The sequence below is a fragment of the Magnolia sinica genome, chromosome 11 (genome assembly GCF_029962835.1).
Source record: "Magnolia sinica isolate HGM2019 chromosome 11, MsV1, whole genome shotgun sequence".
Taxonomy (NCBI): domain Eukaryota; kingdom Viridiplantae; phylum Streptophyta; class Magnoliopsida; order Magnoliales; family Magnoliaceae; genus Magnolia; species Magnolia sinica.
In genome coordinates, this window is record NC_080583.1 from 12,449,287 (window position 1) to 12,472,631 (window position 23,345).

Sequence of the window (23,345 nt, forward strand, 5' to 3'; positions counted from 1 at the left end):
ATAATCTAGAATTATTTGTAATGGTCTTTGAGTGCATGGATCTTGCCAAATGCATACAATCTAGAATTATTTGTAATGGACTTTGAATATATGGGTCTTGCCAAACGGACACGTATCTATCATCTTTTGCTATATATTGAAACTTAAAAGGGATTTTTTTTTTCTTTGTTTCTTGGTTTCTTTTCTTTACACACACCCACACCACACATACTTATATTGGAAATACTATTTTGAAAACAATAGATAATATTTAAAAGATAAAAATTAAATAATAAAATAAAGTAAGAAAAGATGACTTATTTATTTGAGTTGAGGCGTAACTGGGTCACTCAGCTTGAAATCAAATCTGTCATCTTTGGACTGCGTCCTAAGTGCAACAGGAATCTTGGATAGTTAGCCTTCAAGATATAACAACTATGACCTGGTCTTAACGGTACACTCGCTGTAGACGGGCTCAAACCAGCATACCGAATTTAACCGAAGTGAGTTGAATTGCCAGTGAAATTAGTTGGCAAAACAACACTGAACCAGAGTGTAATGCCCTGAATTTCAGGGGCCGAGTAGGAACTCGGCTCCCAAATTCCCGGGTGCCATGTGTGCCTTAATGGGCTTCAAATTTTAATTACATTTGGATGATCTCATAAGTAATGGAGAGTTTATCAAGACTTGAAGCATAAGTAAGTCATAAAGCAGTATCAAGTGCCACTAAATATAAAAATATCCAAACCACAAATCCAAAATATCCAAACAGGGAACTAGTCTCACCCATACATATGTCCTAAAGTGACTAGGGCCCTGACCCATACCCCGTGATCGCCCGAACTCGAACTAGAAGGATCCACCGAAAGTCTGGAAATACACTCGCTCCTCCTCATCCTCCACGCTGGCGTCCCTTAGCACATTTAGATCCGTCATCTCTGCATCTATAATAAGTTCTGGTTGGTGTTTTAAAACATCGTACCAGAGTGGGAGTGAGTGATCAACTCAGTTGGTACCATTTTTTTAAAAAAATTTTGGCATAAAAGACTAGGGCATTTTTTTTATTTACTTTTTTCCATCCCAAAAAGTATCAGAAGATTACATGAATTCGGGCAGACCGGGGAGACAAAAAATCCCGAGGAGCCTATCATATAAAAAAGAGAAAAAACTGAGAGAGGGATGCGAACTGCTATGGAGTGACAAACGACTCCCTGATAGCACCCAAACCACTTTTGTCTAACCTGTACATACCTCTAATAAGTAGCAGAACCTCCCTAACTGAGTTAAACACGGATTGAGATTGCATTTCCGCACCCAGTTTAGCCAGCCCATCAGTGGGACTATTGCCTTCCCGTGGGATTAAAGAGATAGTGAAAGAGCCCCTGTTCCTCAGATTGGATATTCTAAACCACCAGTAGCCCCATTTCCAGGCCAGGGAAGACTTCCCATTGAAAGCATCCACCACCATTTTCGAATCAGATTCTAGGTGGACCTGAGCATGACCACGTCTCACACATATTAACATGGCTTGATAAAGGGCTCTCAACTCAGCCCTGTTATTTGAACCGGCACTATAACTAGAGGAAAATGCATAAAGCCCTCTAAGTCCCTGCAAATTCCGCCACCACTCGATGGCCCTAGGTTTCCCAACGCCGATCCATCAACATTCATTTTCACCCACTCCTGGGCTGGTCTGGACCAATACACTACATTCAACCTTGGCTTTTTGGTAGGCTTAGACAGGATGCCCAACTTGAAGAAAATCTCCCTCTCATAGAGGTTATTTGTCTTCACTCCAGGGAGATCGCTTCCAATCTTCACCAACCACCATTTAATGCACCCCACTACCCTTTCCACAGATGGCCTTAACCCGTCCTGTCTGGCCGCATTCCTCGCTTGCCATAATTCCCAACAAATTAAACAGGGGGTGAGACGACGAAGTCTGGAAGATCCACCCCCTGGGATCTGAATCTCCCACCAAGACTGAAATCTCTCCATGATGGACTGATGCTGGGGAAGGAAAAGATCAAACATGTTCGAAAAAACCAACCAAACCTTACTTGCTAGAGCTCCTTGAATGAACAAGTGGGGGAGGGATTCTGATTGGGGCCAGTCTGAATTTTCTAGCTCACAACAAATGCATTTAGAGGCGAGGTTTATTCCCTTGTCCTGTATCTTGTTATCGATCAGGATAGCTCCCCGAACCAACCGCTAGATGAATAGCGAGATTTTTGGAGGAATGATTTCACACCAGATTTTGGACGCCCATTGAGTATTTATACCCGAATTTTCTTGCACAGTGGAGAGGCCAAAACTGCAGATCCAGACAGGATGAGGTGCAAAAACCTCCATTGCTGATGTGCTCGATGACGACGCCTGGCAAAAATCTGAGCGCAGGCAATGTCTGAACTATGCCGTCATGGTTCAAGATGTCCTGGCCTTTGAGCTGAAGCATATTAGGGGGAACAGAGCTGGAAATGCATTCAATTAATGGCCTAAGCCCAGACCAATTACAGTGCCAGAAGTTCATATTGTCGTGCCCAATCTGCCATTGGGTTGCGTCTGTAACTGTAGGAAGAAGCCGCACAATTTGTTTCCAAATAGGGGATGCACCAGCCGGTTGCACATTGCCGTTCTCGTCAACTCTACCAGGACCATATTTGGAAAATGTAAAATCCGCCCATAGGCTAGATCCGTCACGTATATAAACTGTCCAAGCCATCTTCATATGGAGGGCTTTCATCATATCCTTCAGCCTCCTAATACCCAGCCCACCTTCATCTCTTGGCAACGCAATCCTGCTCCACTTTAACCAGTGCAATTTCTTTCTACCTTCATGCCAGCCCTAAGAAGAAGTTAGCAAGCTTCGATTCTACAGCCGTCAACACTTGCGACGGGATCGGAGTAGCCGCCATGGTGTGAATAGGAATACCACAAAGAACGTGGTTGATCAGTATTCGCCTCCCGGCCTGCGATAAGAATCTGGCCGTCCAACCAGATATCCTAGCTTCAATTTTATCCATCATGGGCTGGAAGATTGCAGTCTTGGGTCTCCCTTTAATGAGGGGGGCACCAAGGTATGTGAACGTCGATGCAGAGCTTAGTATACCCAGGATTCTTTCTATGCTTCTAGTTCAGCCAGCTGGGAGCGAGGAGTGTTAAAAACAGCTCTTTGAATTGTTAATCTTCTGACCTGATAGTCCTTGATAATTGGCAAGGAAACTGGCCACTTCCTTAACAGATGCCCTCCCACCATTAATAAAAAGCACCGTATCATCTGCGTATAACAGGTGGTAAACCGGAATACAACCACGCTTTAATTTGTAAGGAACTCAACGACCAGTAGCAATCAGATCTAAGAATCCTCTACTAAGGACCTCCGTAGCTACGATGAAAAGGCTTGAGGAAAGAGGGTCACCTTGGCGGAGGCCTCTGCATGATTTAAAGAATCCCACACTTTCCCCATTAACCAAGATCGAAAACTAGTTGTTTTGCCAACATTTCTCCACCATCGTGATCTACGGCAAGTTGAAACCAAATTGGTGAAGCACTTGCTTAAGGAAATCCCAATTGATTCTGTCATATGCCTTTTCCATGTCGATTTTGAGGATGATGTTCCCACCTCGAACCTTATGCTCGACATCTCTGAACACCTCCTGGCCCAGCGCAATACTCTCGGCGATAGATCTACCTTTCACGAACACCCGTTGTTGTGGGGATATTAGCTTCGGCAACACCTTTGCATGCCTAGAGGTAATTACTTTTGTGAAAATCTTGTACACGCAATTACATAGACTTATGGGTCTAAAATCAGAGAATCTCTTAGGGGCGGCCACTTTCGGGATTAGGCAGATGAGAGTGGTGTTGAAGGCTCTCGGTAAGTTACCCCAATGAAATAGGAATGTGACTACCTTGAGGATATCAGGGCCAACTATATCCCAGCTACCCTATAAAAAGGGTGCCGGGAAACCATTCGGGCCCGAGGCCCCTTCCTTAGGCATAACCGTAACAGCTTCTCTAACTTCAACTAGAGACGGGGGAGCCATAAGAGAGTTGTTATCATTCTCATTCATCAGGCGAGGGATGGCCGCTAGGAGATGATCGGAATGGGCCAAATTCTCCTCCTGGAAAAGAGAAGAAAATAATGCCACAACAGCATCTTTGATCTACAGCAGATCTGAAATAGACGCACTTGAATCCTCTTGACTCCCCCTAATCATTGCACATCTTGCTTTCTTCGTGACTGATATAAGAGTACCATTAACTATAAGTTACACAAGTTATTATGCACAAGAGTAAATTTAGTGAAACACATACATTCACAAAATCGTATATACTCTGGTTAATGCAAATGCATGAATCAATGATATGATGCATGCCTCTCACCACAACACTCCCTCTTGCGACACCATCTAATGTTCGCGAACCGACACTCCCACAAGTGACCACAACTGCCAACTCGCAAAAGTAATCAATGCATGTAATGCATATGTTAGCCGAGTTGATTAGTTAAGTTTATTCATTCAGCAGGTTGGGAAAATCGAGATACCCCAACGAATCGTTGCCCTAATCCGATCGCGCGACTATAATGGTCATGGCCGTGCGACTATCGCGATTCTTAGCCCTTGTGGGTTATTCATTCACATAGCTCTTAAGCTCATACAAAAAATTTTAGGACATTAGAGTCCTACTCACGGTCACTACGGGGAGGTCATCACCCTAGCATAGGCCGACAGTTCAGGCATAGTGTCCCATATCACCATCCTTGGTTCACGAGTCTTTGGTGCCACTGGTCATTATAGGAGGCTCGTCACTCTAGCGTAGGTCGACAACTCAGGCATAGTGTCCCATACCACCATCCCCTGCTCATGAGTCTTGTGGGCCGCAAATTAAGGTTATCAGTGGGTGCAAAGGTTACAGGGTGCCTTATGTTCCAGCAAGCGTGTACAAACATGGTTAACGTATAAGGATGGCCAATCAGTGGACCAATTTGTCCCCACGAGACGAACAACGGATTGTATGATCTGATAACAACATCTCATGTAGTCCAATTACGGCCGACAACTCGCGGTTTGGCTAGTCGAGCCAAACTTGCCCATGGGCTGACCCAACGGAAAGGTTGCCCAAAAAGATTCTGGTTGGTTGGCAGATTCGCAAAGAGGCATGTACATAAGTGTACAGCATACATTCAACAATTTCAGGGATGAAGCTAGAGATTTGCATGTTTCAGAATTCTAGCAATATAGATAGCAATACATTCAATTCCCAAACATTAACCGCATATGATAGGTTCTAACTTACAAAATCAATAACAGTAGAGATCATGTTCAACATTTTTCAGTAATTCAACGAAGTGAATAGCCATACACCTAACCGCACCTTTCAATTGCATGCACCAACATCTAACATACAAAATCAGCAACATTGGGGGAAATCAAGTTCAATAAAATTCAACAATTCAATAAGTAGACAACAATGCACCCAATTTACACCTATCAATCGCATGTAATGAAATTCAATCATATAAAATCAACAACATTGAGGAATTGCACATGTAATTCCCTAAATTGACCAATAATTCAGCAATCTACATATCAGGGAACCTCGGGACCTAAATCTCTTTCCCAAATTTAGAAAAATTCTACGCATGGGTCCTAAATCAAACAATACATAAAATTCAGTAACATGCACACATATTCTTCACACAAAATCACTATGATTTACGTTAGGCACGATAATTGGCCACCTAGAGGTAATGGTCTGCACCTATTGTGGATCAAAACTCTTATGGTCACTCTAGCAGCGTTGGGTCCTCAAACTTAACGTGTCGGGGCCCTGTGTCACGTGAACTTCATGTCAAGGCGCATGCATGTGACCCTAACTTAAGAAAAATGGGGGAGAGCTCAAATTTGTTACCTTAGATCAGCCACACCTCACCTCTACAGTGGTAAGGCCATAGTTTCCGGTGAATAATGAAGGTAAGAGTGTGGAAATTCCAATCTTCTAGCTCCCTTCCCTTTTACAACCTCCTTTCTCTCTCACTCTCTCTCTTCTCTCTCCTCTCTCACTTTCTCTCCCTTTGCTGGAAATTGATGTGGAAATGAGGGAGAGAGGGGGGGTTAAAGGGTTTTATACTCTAAATTTTTAAATCAGTTGGCCTTGAGTTTTTTAAATTTTTTCAAATGGCCTTGTGGGACTCATTTCTGACTGTTGGGCCTACCCTGATGGACCCCTGACCCATCTAATTTATGGGATAGGTGCCCCATGGCTCGATGAAGGGCTATGCAAAGTTTGACAGCAAATGGATGAGGGATTTTATTGCAAGGGTCTGATTTCTGATCAACGGTCACTGTTTCTCGATCGGGTGCTAGATTTGGCGAACGAGTGTAGGGAAATATCTTCAATCTATGGTGCACATTTGGGTGGAATCTAATGGTTGAAATGTCCAAATTTATTGTCCTAAGTGGCGGGGCCATTTGTTCATCTCCTACCGTTTAATAGGAGGTAAACATGCTTCAATCCTTATATAATGGCGAGTTGTCCCGGTGTCTAATATCCATTCCATGTTATTTAGTATCAATACTTTGGACACTACAACGACAATCACGTTTGAATTTTTTTCAGCTTCAATGAGATTGACTTGAGATTTTATATTCTTTTTCTTAAGCATACATTTATTTTTATAATGTTCAGGCTTCTTAAAGTAGTTATAGGCCCTATTTTTCTTGAACTAGCCATTTGTTTTCTTTTTGAGCCTATATTCTTTGAAGTAATGTCCAAGCTTTCCATAGTTGTAATAATTCTTTTTCTTTTTTCCATTTTGTACCTGACTTGTTTGAACTAGGTTAGCTTTTGAAATTGACCCGTTTACATTTTCAATTTGGTCACTATCTCTGTTAGCCTCCTCTATTCTTATGTGTACGATTATATTTTGTAAAGAAATTATATTTTTCATATATTTCATTCTATTTTTATTTTCTTTTTAGGAAGGAAGTAGCTTTTTAATCAGTGCTCCTAACAAGAGTACTTCATCCATTTTCATTCCCCCAATCATCAACTCTTGTATCAGATTCTGATGATCATGAATCTGGTTCGTAACAAGTTTTCGTAACAAGTTTATCGTCTATCATTTCATAATGAAGGAAGTTTGTGATAGCATATTTCTTAGATCTTGCATATTCAAGGACATATCTATTTTCTAGTGCAATCCAAATGTCCTTAGCAGATTCATAAGAAACATAGATATTGTATAATTTATTGGACAAGGTATACATTATGTAATGTTTACAGTTATTGGCATATCTAAATTCATTTTCATTGGCTGGATCAACTATAAATAAATATGAAAGAATGTAATTTAAAAGAAAACCTTTTATCTTTTAGTACAAAACTGATTTTATGTTTCTAGCTTTTCAAATTCTATCCAACGAACGATTCAATTTTAAACAGTTTAATCGTAAGGTTGACTGTTATGGTGGCCATGAAATATAATAGAGTTCTGATTGTAACTCATTTTTCAATAAGTTATAGAAATCGTCAAACAATGGTTACAGAAAGTAAAAGAAGAAAAATCTTTTTTGTTTCCAAATATTGAATAAGGTGTCTATTGTTTCCAACAATTAAAATTTTGATTTTAAGATTGTTGGAAATAATTTATTGAAAGTAGTATATAATATTTGAAAAAAGAATATTAAATAATAAAATAAAGAAAAGATAACTTATTTGTTTGAGTCGAGGCGTGACTGTGTTCTTGACTTGAAACCAAATCTGCCCTCCTTAGACCGCGTTCCAAGTGCAACATGAATCTTGGACAGTTAGCTTCCATGATATGACTATGACTCAGTCCTAACAATGCACTCACTGTACAAGGGTTCGAACTTAACTGAATTGAGTTGACTTAGCAATGAACTCAGTGGGCAAAATAACACTGAACTAGAGATGAATTTTGAAGAAATAGAGAAAGAAATCATTGTTTTGAATGTTTTTTGTTTTTTGTTTTTATTTTTTTAAAGGAGTAGGTCTATATATAGACCACGATTAACTGCTTAAAGCACCGTTTCAAATGGGTTAGGTCTCGAATAGACGCATCCCTAGTTTGAAATTCGCACAAGGTGTGAGTATACTTATGGAGTGTGGAACAAACCTATTAGTGCAAGTGTACTCTCAGTCCACACATAGCCCAGACCCAGACCCGAGGAATTTCACTTTATAAACTATTGGATCTTTTTTTTTTTTTTGGATGAAAATACCTGTTACACCAAAAAACATCTTCATGTCTTCATATTTATTCCTAAAATCACCTCGTCTCTTCATATTGATTCCTTAAATCGTCTCTTCACTTTCCTTACTGAAATCTTTACTACTTTAAATTGATTACGTTGAAAATGGAGTTGCGTCAATATTTGAAGAGATAGAAGATGAAAAAGATGGTGCCTCTGTCTAAGAAGCCTCACATTGCAGGTCTAATTGGAGAAATTCTCCTCTATAGACTTCATTTTTAATTGACCATCCTAACTAAACCTTTAGAACTTTAGTTTTCAATTCTAAACTATACAAATATGTTAAATGGTGAAAGTTTTCAATTCTAAACTGTACAGATGTGTTCAATGGTGAAATGGTGAAAAGTGAATTTTCACCTATATTCGGTCAATATTCACATATACTCGATGAATTTATACCTATACTCGGTCAATTTTCACCCGTACTCAGTCAATTTTCATCTTGTATGCCCATACTCGGTTAATTTTCAACTTGTACTTGGTGAATTTGCACTTGTACTCGGTCGATATTCACCTGTACTTGGTGAATTTGCATCCGTATTCAGTCAATTTTCACCCTATACTTGATCAATTTTTACCCTGTACTTGATGAATTTGCAATTGTATTTGGTCAATTTTCACCTATACTCGGTGAATTTACACTTATACTTGGTCAATATTCACATGTACTCGATGAATTTGCACTTGTACTTAGTTAAATATTCACCTGTATTCGGTGAACTTTTGAACTATTTATGATATATTTTACAATTCATTCATTTTTATAGAAATTGAAGAGTCTCCCAAAGAAGGAAAGTGATTTTGGAATCCCACAAAGCCCAAAAACAAAAGGTTATCAGTAAAAAAAAACTGTACTTTTTAAAATTAAGATACAACTTACTTTTAGTGAACACTTGAAGGACATTCCTGAGGTATTTCATATGGCTTGCCTCGTCCTGACTTTATATCAAGATGTCATCGAAGTAGACCACAATGAACCACCTAATGAATGGCTTCAGAACTTGGTTCATCAACCTCATGAATATGCTAGGCGTGTTCGAAAGACTAAAGGGCATGACTATCCATTCATATAACCATTCCTTGGTCTTAAAGGTCGTCTTCTACTCATCACTAAGTCATACTCGAATCTGATAGTAGCCGCTTCTTAAATCTAATTTAGAAAATAATTTCACACACTCAAGAACGTCCAATATATCGTCCAACCGTGGTATGAGAAATCTATATTTTATAGTAATCTTATTAATCGCCCGACTATTGACATACATGCGCCAACTCCGATCTTTCTTAGGAGTTAATAGTACAAGTACAGTACATGGGCTCATACTTTCTCGGATAAGACTCTTATGGATTAGTTCCTCCACTTGTCCTTGTAGAATATCGCACTCCTTCGGACTCATCCAATAGTGAGGATGATTGGGTAAGCTGGATCCGGGATAAGGTCAATATAGTGTTGAATATCTCGCATGTAAGGCAATCTATCAGGAAGGTCATCAGGCCAAATTTCTTTGAATTCATGCAACAAGAGCTTTAGTCTCTCAAGGATGATGGTAGGCTCGAGTTCCTCTCATTTTAAGATTAATGCATAGACCTGTCCTGTTTATTTGGATTCCTCCACGAAGTCTCATATGGTTAAGAGAGAACGGGCCTCCACTTTGGAAGTTTTGGGTGGCTCCTCTGAATCCATAGGGGCTAATATAGTTTTTTGGTCATCCTTGATGAAAATATACAGTTATCTCATCATTTATGAGTGACATCACGATCGGATTGCCATAGTTTACTAAGTAGTATGTGACATGCCTCCATGTCAACTACATCACATACTACTTCGCCTTTATAATATTTACTAATTGAAAAATATATAGTATACTATTCAGTTATATTTATTTCGCTGACCTTCTTTATCCAACAGATCGTATATGGGGAGGGATGACGCTCTATTTTTAATTACAGCTTTTTCACCATGACCTTGGAGACATTGCTCTCATTGCTCTGACTGTCGATGATAATATTAGTCTTTTTTATCCACCGTACACCTAGTTAAGAAGATGTTATGTCGTTGTGGGCGTACCTCTTTCCTTGGCGCATACAATAGTCACCTCATAACAAGCAACTCGCCATGATCCTGTGAAAACCAATCTGTCTCATCTGCCTCGTCATCCGTGGCGTGCTCCAGTTTATCAACATTTAGGTCTTCATTGGCGTTTTTAATACTAACATTATTAATGGCAAAGTTCATCACTTGTTGCTGGGGATAAGTATTTGATAGGTGACTTGGTTGGCCACAACGATAGAACGTAAGGATTTGGAATCCTACTCGGGCCCACTATTATGGGTGCTACACGTTGAGGCCTAAATGGGCCGCTCTCCTTATCATAGTTTGCGGTTGAAGGAGGTTCATGACATCCTCCTACTGGTTCTTTTCCTTGTGCCAACACTGAATCTTGCGTGGGATCTGTCATGGGGGGTCGAGTTGAAGGATAAGGTCGAGTAGAGACTCTTGCAAACTGCATTTCTGCCCTACCTGCCAATTGAACTGCTTCATTCATGGTCTCGATCCTAAAGCATTGATTGTAACCCACCTATAAATCATGCTACCTTCTGCGATTCGATTTTTGACAGATCGTTTCACGTTGCTAACTGTTGGAATTCTTCGGTATAATTTGTGATGGTTCGATTCCTCTGTCGACAATTTTGGTATTGTTGAAACAATATCTCTCGTAATCACTAAGGAGGAATCATGATCAAATTAAGAAGGCGTCTCATCCGTGGCCATGAGATATGAGTGTCTTTTTCTGCCGGGTATGTGAGAGTTGTAATTGCTTTCACAATGCAGAAGCACCATATTTTAATTTAAACGCTATTAATTTCACCTTTTTATGCTTTGGCATGTCCATGTAATCAAAATACTATTCTACTTCGGCTAGCCAGTTGAGAAAATCTTTTACGTGTAATAAACCATTAAAACTAAGAAGTTCGGCCTTACCTAGAGTCTCTTTCAGCATGATCTAGATGATCGCCTGTTGAGGGTCAAATATTGCATATCAGACCCATTTATTGCATGGATTTACAAGCATGACACCGTTTAATAGCCTAATTTAATTGTATTTGTGATGCAGGGCGTCTTCATGAGCGTGGACTGGGAAAGGATACTAAAAAGCATGGATTTACCGATCTGATGACACCAAAGCATGGGACGGACCCTAGGAGACCAAGATCGATAGATTTGCACGCCAGGGATCCAAGAAAATCAAGGAAGTGAAGCTCAAGTGGCCTGAAAAGTGTCCAGATTGCAAGATCACAGGGTTCTCACCGTCCGTTCAGTTCGAAACTCCATACGTGGCCTGAGGACCATAAATGAACCGTACACGTAAACTTTCCATCCATTGGATCTCCTTGGAAATGTCCCAACGGACAGATCAGCCCACAACTTATCAATCTGGGGCCCGCCTGATATCTTGAAATACTTCAATTCTGGTGTCGACCATGTAAATCATATGGCAACCAGGATGGACGGAGCGGATCTCTCATATACATCAGCATGGGACCTACAGGTGCATCGCACGTGTATAGTTTGGATGCACCGGGCGTGCACGGAAACCCCAGGACGGTTTTGACCGTCCTGGACTCGAATTCGTTCACAATCAGAGACCGAAACGATCTCTGCTTCTCTTTTACGTGCAGCCGACCGCGGGAAGTAGCAGTGGGCCACCATCATCATGGATTTAGATGATCCACACCTTCCATTGTGTCCAAGGGGTGCCTATAAGCCTCACCTAGGTGTCCTTTTGGGCCCATGAACGTAATAACAGGAAGATTACCGTCCAAACGGAAGATGGACGGCGGAATAGAAGGCATTGTGGGCCACATGGAATTTAGTCCAAAAGTAGTGCTTCCCACCTGATTTTTCGAGTAGAATGCAATGGACGGCTCGGATTCTTCAAAAAGACAGTGAAATGGGGCCCACCATCGTCACAGCGTCATAGATAGGAGTCTCTGTTTCCGCGTCCGGTCGAGGCCGAGATTTGCGGGGTATAGTGGGCCACGATCATCAGTAATTTGAGGGATCCATACCGGCCAATAGGTCCACGACGAGGCTAATATTCTAGCCAAGATCTCGGAAATGATGGATGCTTTGATATCCCGCCACAAATACAACTCAAACGCAGGATATTTTGCATATCCCACTGCGAACGCGAACGCAGCTGCGTAAGAAGCCATCCTTCTCTCCCTACGCAACACGGAGACTTCGGCATGGAGTGTTTGATACACCAGGGGACCAGGATATAAAGGAACGGAGGGGGGAAGAAAGAGATCATCTTTGGCTCGGTCTTGGATTTATCGTGAGAGAGAGAGAGAGAGAAAACGGAAGGGAGGGATTTTTCGGTTGCTGCTGCTGTGCACGAGAGGAGTTTGGCTGCTGGTCCATCGGCAGGGAAAGTTCTTTTGGAACGTGAAGGTGCTGGGCTGGCACGTCAGGGGGGTGCTCGTTCTGGCGCACGTAAGGAAGAAAGGAAGAAGTTCTTTTCTTATTCTCTCTTATTTTTTTTATTTTTTTTATTTTTTCTTTCTATTCGCTTTGCGTTCAAGCCAGTCATGTCTAGCTGAACCTCTTAGCTAGGGCTAAGAGGTGAAGCCTGTAGCGAGACGGGAGACTACTTTATACTTTAAATAGGAATGCATGAACTGAATTTGTTCTTTGATGATTATTATAAGGAATACTTTTATTAGTCTTTAATGGTCTGTTGTGACTGAAATTACAATGGAGTTGCAATGGCTTTTAATATTTCTCTCCCTTTTTATGATTATGAAATCAGGAAGCCCTGTTGTTCATCATTGCTCCATGGGCATGGTAGGATGACAGTACCCTTCCTGATCCTCATACATTGTTGATTGGTTGGTAATTAGTTTAATCCTGTCGTCGGCTTTGTCTCCTGGGCATGGTTAGATGACGGAATCCATTCTAATTCATACACCTTTCATCTCTTGAAACCTATATCAATGGCAGTTCAGTAAATTTCCATAATTTGTGATACTGGCATAAGATCTCCCTGATCTCTACAAGTGGATCCTCTGAATCCCTAGTTTCCTTTCTCTGAAGTCTTAGATACTTATTCCACAATTATTTCCTAAATTATATCACTTCTCAGTCTAGTTCTATTTCTACTTGATTTTAGATAACGTACAGGTATCAGTCCCTGTGGATTCGACCTCGGTCTTACCGAGTTTATTACTACATCACAACCCTATACTTGGGGAGTGACCATCGCCTCCATGAATTAGCCGTCGGGCAAAGCCTTCATTAAGGTCCTTGTCTCTAGAGATCGAATATCTGGTGTAGCCCTACGATTCACCACTGGTAGTGTTCTATGAAAATCCAGGTTATGTCGTACAGCAACCACGGGCGGTTGAGCATCACCTTGAGATCAGGGCAAAATTAGCACATTCACAAGATGGTTGAAGGCTGCCTACAGTCCTTGCATGGTCAATGACTATCCCAGTGGAAAGCTTCCATTCTTTCTAAAAGATAGCATTCCCTTGGATCACTATCCATGGGATTTTGATACATACCTTCATTATTTACCATCGGTCCCAGGGGAGTTCTCGCTTTGATACTAATTGATGTATGAATGAACGTGATGAGGTCGATCACTGTCTTCCTCAAGGATAACTACTCCGAATCCACAGAGCTTCTCTAGACTCCTCAGAGAGACTACTCGAATCCACGAGGGAAAATAAGGAAAACAGAAATAAATTTTAGAAAATTCGTAAATTGATTGATGAAACAAATAAACGAGTTTACAATCCTTTAAATAGGGATACTAAGCAATGAAAGAAGTTTCAGATTTAAACTACAACTAAAACTCCTAGAAATCGTAACTTACTATTAATAGTAAACTTATTATTTATAGATGGTCGTGATTCCTACTAGACATCACGGTTTTTGGCCAAAAATAGTAAGTGTCCATTTGGCTTCACCATGCTATTCTCCTAGTTATTCTAAGCACTTTTCATGTCATACGCAAGTCCCAAAGCCCAACAAATAAAGAGTTATAATCAAACTAAAACTTATTATAAATAGTAAAAACAAAAATAAAACAGAAATTTGACCATCGATCTGAGTGTATCTCGCAAATTCAACGTGCACAACCCGGCATAGCAGGGTTGGGTGGCAAAAGTAGCTCTTCCTACCCCCACAATCATATATGGCACGTCGAATAACTCATTCCGATTTGCGAGATATGTTTGTTTTAAGGTCCTAACAGTCTGAATCACTTCCGCCTCCGATCGGCCTTTTCTGGTCCATCTTGGTCATGAAAATGTTCATGACCCGCTCTACATCAACATTCTATACGGTTTTTAATAGAGGCAATTAAGAGATACCTTCATCTATAGAATTCCCTAAATTTAACCTTCAGGAGAAACTTAATGATGTCTAAATGGTAATTCTTAGAGTTTAATCAAATCTAAACTTTTGAAAAGTTTCATCTTTCCACTGTCTTTCAAAAACCTCTAACACTAGGGTTATAATGAAATGTAAACACCACATTCTACTTGCCATCCATGCAACATTCACCACCATTACTCATCCCTAGGTTAAAGTCCAACATTAAGCTTCAAATGACATGAAGTGGGAAGGGTCATTCTGGTATGAATGAACTTAAGGTGCTTTATAATGCAAATTTGAACCAGCATCTCACCTTCTCCATCACATTGTGGAGCTGAATTTTGTGACCCTTGAACGAACTTGTTCCCATTCCTAGCCAGCCAAATTTCAACAACTGAAAGAGGGAGGTAAGTTGCAGGCCAGACCAATCTAATTGCTTTTTCTGGCAAGCTTAAATCACGGAACCAAGCGCTCATGCAAAGATTGGTTGTGAATCTCATTGGCATCCAATGCTTGGTTAAAGAAGTCCCATATCTTGCTAGCAAGATAGCCACTAACAAATAAACGGTCGAGGTCTTGGCTGCCAATATTTCATATCTTCAAATGCACTTAAATTACTTCTCCTTCACTCTCTTGTCCACTGGAATCACCTTGCTCCAGATCATCCATGTAAAAATTGAGATTCTCAATGCATATATGCATGCACCACTCGATTTCATGGGTCATTAAGGCCATGTACTGAAATTTTCACAATCTGATCTTCTTCTTCAAAACACACAAGCAGGACTTGGAAATAGAAAACCGCATGGATGTAGAAATCAGATTATTTGTCCACCATCATATCACTCCAGACCAGCCCAAACACCGTGCCATCAATGTCAATTTCCTTGAGATGTTGAAAGTCCGTGATTGAACCATACATAGTGATCAACAATGAGTGATGATGGCTCAGGGTGTGTTTGGATTTTGGGCCCATGTGGTAGTGTAATGTAAAGTGGCGTAAATAGTACGTTTCAGGTGTTTGATTTCAAATGAAAAAGGGGACGTACACGACCGACCCGAGTACCACACTGAACCAGAAAATCGCTTCCACGCGTTACTACTGTCAGTGTACAGTGCGTCAGTAAGAGCAACAGAGTCATTGCACTGCACCACCATTTCAAAGGAAAAAAGAAAAGAAATTTCTACTTTGTTATTCCTGCGGACCATCATTCTCAGGTGATCTCTCCATCACCCTACCTCTCCATCCTCACGATCCGTGCTTGAGAAGTTCGCGTAAATACCTAAAGATCAGAGATTGGAAGGGGTTGCTGTAGTGCATGTTCTCTGCATGTCATGGTCATCAAGTCGTTTATGCATAGTAGCCTCGGCGACTCGCCATTGACACTTCCGTCATTCCACATTCGGTCGGTTTTATAGCAGCGTCGTAAGCTCAGGTTCCCACTGTGTCCAGGTATAGTGCATCGTAGGTTTCTCAGGATGGGTTTGGATCAAACACTGCCTTTGCCTCTTTGGCGGAGACAGGTTCCTTCCCGTTCATTGGGGGATCTTATCGATTGCATTTTCTTCCGCGAAATCACGAAAATATTGTACGAATCACCCATTTTTGCTTTTGGTTTTTTCCTTGCATGCACATCTGATAGGGGAGTACACGGTATATTTCCTCTCCCTACTACGATGCCCACAACCCATGCCATACTTTTGAAATTATCTATCCCTCCTGCTGTGTCATTGACTCATTACTGCATATTTACAAAAAAAAAAATCTAGCAGATGGATTTCCCTCCAATAACCTGTGACATGACTTGTGCATGTCAAAGGGACTGGGAGTTCTGATCGCTTCTGTACTCGGAACCATATCGAGAATGGATATATAAGACAAACTTCATTGACGGTGATGCACCATTAGCCCATTCCTTTTGAAATATTGTTAGGTGTCTTGTGAGTCCCATCTGCTAAACTTCAGTTGAGGTAATATTCTTATCTCAAATTTAGAGAGACGTGTTATGGATCATCTTGTTCTGGAGAAAAAATGTTTCATATGTGGCAATGATGAAGGCATTGTTGGCACATATGAAGGCAAAATTTGCGATAAATGTATGTTATTATTAAGAAGAAATCTGTGTTTTTAAGAAGTTTGTAATGTAATATTATTTTTTCAGTAGAATACCCCATCTTCGTACCACATACAATACGATCATGTTCAACCCAGCTTACTGAACCACATTTTCCTATTAAACATAGTCTAATTGTAGCCCTTTCCTGCATTTCAGTCTCGCAGGTGTGCAAAACCGTCAAAGTTATCTCTGCTTTTCAACTTAAAAACTATTAACAGGTGCGTATGAAACTAGTCATTGTGGTATCTTCTACTAATCTGCTTTTCGTTTCTGGTATTTAAAAATACTTGTGTTGATTGACCGATTACTATCTCCGATTATGTATGTGGTAACATCGACTCTATCATGTGTTACGCTTGAGTAAGAATGGTTACACTAAGCTTGAATGATTAGATGTATCTGAAATAACTGAACTTACCTGTACGGTTCTTGTAATGTGATATCTGCTTTGCCATTATTTACTCCTATAACGATTGTTTCAATGTTATCGAATGATACATATTTCTTAACAAATCTGAAATAATGTGCTACTAGGAAATGTTTGAATGGTAGCGTATCTCTGTACCATCCTTTTTTGTCTTGTTATTACACCTCAATAAGCAGGGTAACATGAAATAGAAACAAGTGACTACACCATTTTCAACGATGGGGTCTGATAGTGGTGACTCTAACTGCGAGGGGTCTTCCAATAGTGATTGGAACGAAACTGAAATAGCAGTTGCATTAACTGCAATTACAGCCTCTACCAGTGTTATGGGAGCTGCTGAATATTATCTTCGTTATTGTATGAAATCATTGCCTCGAGAGTGTGAAATATATAGAAATAGATTTATTAACGGAATTATAAAGAAGAGCGACGTAGACTGTCTTGCACAGCTACGAATGGGCAGTGAAAAGTTTTTCAAGTTGTGTTCTTTGTTAAGAGATAGAAATTTGTTGTCCGATACAAGAAGATGCAGTTTAGAGGAACAAGTCGTCATGTTCTTGCATACTGTAGGCCACAACTTGCGAAACCGTATTATTGGAAATCGATTTTCACGTTCTAGAGAAACCGTAAGTCGACACTTCAATAGAGTTCTTGATGCAGTAATTGGACTCTATCCGGAATATGTCAAGTTCCCAGGGTTGCATACCCTGAAAGAGATATCTGATAATCCAATATGGAGCCCATATTTTTAGGTAATATAATATCGAATTTTACAATTACTGAATGATGATAATGTTGCCGCATGAATATCAACCTAAAAGTCAAAACTATGTGGCTTGTAGGACTGCATTGGGGCACTCGATGGCACCCACATACCGACATATTTGCCCAAGGTAGCAAGTTCAACTTTTCAAAATTGAAAAGGTTACCTGTCCAAGAATGTAATGGTTGCCTATACATTCGACATGAAATTCGTATATGTGATAGCGGGTTGGGATGGGTCTATCTCCAATGCTCGTGTCTTGCAAAATGCTTTAACTCGTCGACCTGATTGTTTTCTTGTACCTCAAGGTAAAGAATGATTGTTAACAGTTTAATATACATATGTAAGATGCGATTTATAGTTGCTTAATAATTACATATTGCTTTATGTAGAAAAATATTACGTTGTCGATGCCGGATATGCCCATACTCCTGGATTTGTGGCACCTTATCGAAGTTTTCGTTATCATTTGAATGAATTTCGTACAGGGAGGAGGCCTAGTAATAAGAAAGAACTCTTCAACTATCGTCATGCCCAACTGCAAAATGTAATTGAATGGTGTTTTGGTCTTCTAAAAGGCCGATTTCCTATACTCCGTATAGCACCATAGTTCAAATTTAAGACCCAAGTGAAAATTGTTATCGCGTGCTGTGTTTTGCATAACTTCATCCGTGTTAGTGATGAAGATGGGTTTGTTGAAGCAGTTGAGAATATTGTCGATAGTGGTGAGGAAATTTCGCCATCACCTATAGACGTCACTACTGCCGAAGAAGAGCGTGCAGGCTCTATTGTGACAGAGCGCGCGAGAGAGCAATGGGCAAAAAAGAGGGATGACATTGCGGACCGAATGTGGAATGACAGCCTTCCTTGGACCCGGCAGCGACGTTGATTTTATTGTAATTTTAGTAACTGTTTTGTGCTGTTCATGTAATATCAATATTGTAAACTTGGATATTGTTTGGTTTAGATTGTTGGTCTGTTTAGATTGTTTGTTACCTTTATTTGGATAGTTTACATGGATTTCATTATATGCTAGTACTTATCATGTTTTATATGTCAGGTCTCATTGATTTCATCCCCCCCTATTGTTGTCTGGACCTTTAATTTATGACTTTAGTTGGATCATGATATTATCAACCCATTGACTATTATGAGCATGCGTAGGTAACATGAATTTTCTACGGAGTTCAAACAAGATGGGGAAAGATAAGAAACAGGCTGCCACCCCCTCAAAATGTACATCCTCTCCCAGGAAGAGTGTGACATCACCAAGCAGTATCTTTGGTACACCGGCCAAAAGAAGCATGGCAATGATACAAACAGCTCCATCCCCAGTCAGTATGAATACCTGCATTGTAAGGAGTAGACAAAGTAACAAATCAGTGCGCATTCAATGGAGCAAACCGATGGATAATGCATTGGTAGATGCATTAGTAGAGCAGGTAACATTGGGTCGAAAAAGTGACATGGGCTTTAAACTAGAAGCCTATAGGGCTACCATCATTGAAATGTTCAATAGATGTGGTGTAGAGTTAGAGAATAAACATATTTGTAATCGTCTCCGTACATTGAAGAGATTTTACTGGGCAGTAAAGGATATGCTGGAAGCCAGTGGTTTTGGCTGGATGCCGACCAAAAAATGGTGATTGCTACGAATGATGTCTGGACCGCCTACATTGAGGTATAAAGTAACAATTATAATACAGTCGTCAATGATCACCCGTTTAATGCTATATTTGTCAGTTGTTACTATGTGCTCAGTTGTTGTTATATTATTAGGGTCCTGATATACTGATGTGGCCTTGTAGTCTCACCTGTATGCCGAGAGAGTGCGCGGTAAATACATCGAGAGATACAATGATTTGCAGATCATGTTTGGAAATGACTGTGCTCATGGCTCTTATGCCAGCACAGCGTACTCATCTCCTCTTTCTGGCCGGCGTCGCGGTAGAGCTGACCTTGATTCTGATGATGATTTTGATGATAATGGGACTGATACTGTTCGTCTATCTTCGGATGAAGATGGTGATGACAATTGTGGTCCAGCAATTCGTCCCAATGACGGAACACATCAGCGGTCAAAAAGGGTCAACACAAGTTCTATGGAGACCTCACGTGGGTCTATAAACAGTCAAAGCACCGCAACTGGCATGACCCGTGGCCGAAGGGGTAAACCAAGTGAGCACATTGGTAACAAAATGGGTGAAGTGGCTGAAGCCGTTAGGTCCCTTACCATAACGATGGCACATTGGAGACAAAACTAGAGGAAGTTGAGGGCCTCAGCTATGAGGATCAGGTCCGTGCTGCGCGGTTGTTACAGGTAGATATAGTTAATGCTGGGTTTTTCATCAAAATAGGTCATGAAAGGAGGAAGGAGTGGGTGCAGAGACTCCTCGACCGTAATCCTCCTGAGTGAAAAATGTTCTGGGTTTGGTGCATTGGGCATCTGAAATAACTAAACTTTTATTTTATTCCGTGGTGTGTATATTTTGTTGTGGTTTTTGGGTGAAAATTTTGGTTACTCAATGAGTACATAACTGACTGTAATATGGGTGAACTTTAAACATATCTAATTGATGGTGATACCATCTTTCATATTTCCTGCTTGACATTCTGTGTTCTCAGTTATCTGACTAAAATGGGGTTACATTTGAGGTTCATATGTTCAGGTACATCAGAGCCTCTGATTTGGCGTATGTGAATAGTCGGCTGTTAGGAGAGTCTGACTGTCAGGGTTATTTCATTGGTCTGCAAGTGCTCTGAATTTGGTAATGATATGCTAGTTTATTTTGCGGTGAACAGGGTGAAATGTGATGCTTCCCCATTCTGTTTTCTGATATATGAATTCAAATAAATATATTTTTCTATGAATTTATATGAAGCTTGTATCCGTAACAGTGATTATCTTAATCTTTGACACAACAAAAAATTTCAGATTCATGAATCTGAGGAGGTCAGACTATTCAGCTAATCATGTCAAGGAGGATCTTCATTTACTCTTCACAAAACTAACAACTAATTCAGTGATTTATTCAATAAATTTGTCTTTACTGTCCTATTTAAATAGCTATATAAAATCCACATTAGAGAGATCTGATAGAGCTTGTTTATTTTGTCAGGAAGGTATGAAGAAGTTTTATGTCGATCGTCTTTGTGGGAAGAGTTCCACGGTTGTATGACAGATGGGAGGATGCACATGCGCAGGTTGATCGATACCCAAGATGCAGACACCAGTCGTACAAATCATACGATGAGGCTAGAAGGGCTTGGGAAAATTTTCATGTACGTTATAGGCTGTTTCCTGGCTGAGGCAAGTAACGGTCTGGGAGGTTGTTGTTCAATGAAGTCTAATATAACTCATACCAACAATCTTGTCTTTTGATTTATATTTCAGTTTGTAATGATTACTGTAGTCCAATTGGCAGAATGATCGTGATCAACAAATTTTCAGGAGATTCAAGCCGGAAGCTCGACGTGATCATGAATTAGCGATAATTGAGGAAGATATTGTAGGGCTGCAGGTTTCGGATGCGGCAATGCCGGACCTGAACAGGGACTACAATTCGTTTGTTGATGGTTCTGCTATATGGAAAGTGGTGATAGGAGTATTGCTTATATATGTGGTAGTTGTTTGGATTGTTGCAAACATATCATAGGGGAGGAGTAACAGGTCACGACAGCTGATCCAAGATAATAGTGGAGCATGGAGATGATAGTCCATGCTTCATGTGTTCTCTATCTGGACTTTGAAATATGTATAGAACTTATGTTTGATCTGTTTTGAATGCCTGAATTGAAGTTAACAGTGTCAGCAGCATTTTATTTTAGTTACAATCACAGTATCGTTCATTCCGTAGGAATCTATGGTGTATTCTGTGATGGTGGGTCCCACTAGTTCCAGATTATCACATTTTCAATGCTGCCATGAAATCGGATTGAGCTGATGACCTTGTCACTGGCCTGGTGTCAATGGGTTCGATGCTCTGCGGGCCAATCCATGGAGTATTCGTTTCATCCATTCCGTTCATCCATGTTTTGCAGATCATCTTATTGCTTGCTGCCAAAAATTGGAAGGGATATAAATCTCCTGTGGACCAGACAATATGAAAACAATCGTGATTGGATATCCCCCGTTCAAATCCTCGTAAGACCCACAGAACTGTTTATTTCATATCCGAGTGTGATCATTAGGTCATGCCGGTCCTGGTGATGGGAAAAATCAAAAAATAGCTTCATCCACACCTTGGCCCGGAAAGTGTTTTTAATGGTCCACAGTGAGTTAAAACTAATTCCTGTAATGTGATCCAGCTGACGGAGGGTTGGGAAATGGCTTTATTTCCGTATAGTGATGTACAATGATCTGTAAAGATAAATGGACGACATGGATGAAACTACTATAGTTGATGGTGGGGCCCACAGAAGACTGACCACCAGCCATTGGCTAGTGTCAAGGGTAGTCATTTATCCGTGTACTGTAACAATTTGTTGTACACTATAATCACACATGTACGATAGTAGAACTAAGAGTCTGTTCCCAAACGTGGGCACTGTTATCCGCAACGTATACATGGACTTAATAAATCGTAACCAAATACCATGGTTGTTGACCATCATTTCAATGTGTACCATGCTATAGTGACTGACATACCGTGACCATACAGTTGTACAATGCAACACAATACTATACATGAATCCAAACACACCCTAAGCACATTGGCACTTGGTTTATTAGGCAACACACTCTCCATTGCCTACTTATTTTTCTTTTCTATTGATTGTATTTTTTTATTTTTTATTTTTATTTTTATTTTTTATGTTTCTTTTTAATCTTCCAATAAGAGATCTAATTTAGGGATTTAATTCAACTCCTCTTCTATAAATTCCATTATACTCTAATAAAAATACAATTAATAGAAAAAATATAAGTAAAGTAATGCAAGGGCATTTTCACACCAAGCTCGAGTGGGGTGGCTTGTGAGATAAATGGGCACACCCAGGGTGGACAGCTCGTGTGAGGCAGGTGGCTCGTGTGAGGCAAAACCCATGTGAAGTGGAGCCCACAAGGGGGTTTGGCCGAGGTCCTAACCCATGGGATGTACGCCTGGGCTATAAAATAAAGGGATTGATTTGCCATACGCTCTATCAATTCGAGCATTTAGAGTAAGTGGTTAGTTGTCTTGCATCATAAGGAAGGTAATGGAGAGTAATGAGTGGCCTAATATAGTTTAGGACTCCACCTTGTGCTTGATATAATGTGTGCTCTTGAAGAAATGTGACCCACTTCACTTGTTTGATTGATTGAGTTTGTGCTTCCAGTTACTACACTCAACTCAAGCCCCCCAAGATTGTAAATTTCATGCAATGGGTTGAGGTTTATCTCCCCATTTTCTCTTCA

At 40.4% G+C, this 23,345-nt stretch overlaps 2 protein-coding genes across 2 annotated transcripts; both read left to right on the plus strand.

Annotated features, from left to right (window-relative positions):
• Positions 1–18,131: 18,131 nt before the first annotated feature.
• Positions 18,132–18,839, plus strand: LOC131219184 (uncharacterized). The gene is made up of 3 exons (XM_058214197.1): positions 18,132–18,258; positions 18,343–18,508; positions 18,629–18,839. The coding sequence occupies exons 1-3, from the start codon at positions 18,132–18,134 to the stop codon at positions 18,837–18,839; spliced, it is 504 nt and encodes a 167-aa protein (XP_058070180.1).
• A 2,249-nt stretch (positions 18,840–21,088) lies between these two features.
• LOC131219188 (uncharacterized) lies at positions 21,089–21,738 on the plus strand. The gene is made up of 2 exons (XM_058214200.1): positions 21,089–21,232; positions 21,376–21,738. Exons 1-2 carry the CDS (start codon positions 21,089–21,091, stop codon positions 21,604–21,606), a joined length of 375 nt encoding a protein of 124 aa, XP_058070183.1. The 3' UTR covers positions 21,607–21,738.
• Positions 21,739–23,345: the final 1,607 nt, after the last annotated feature.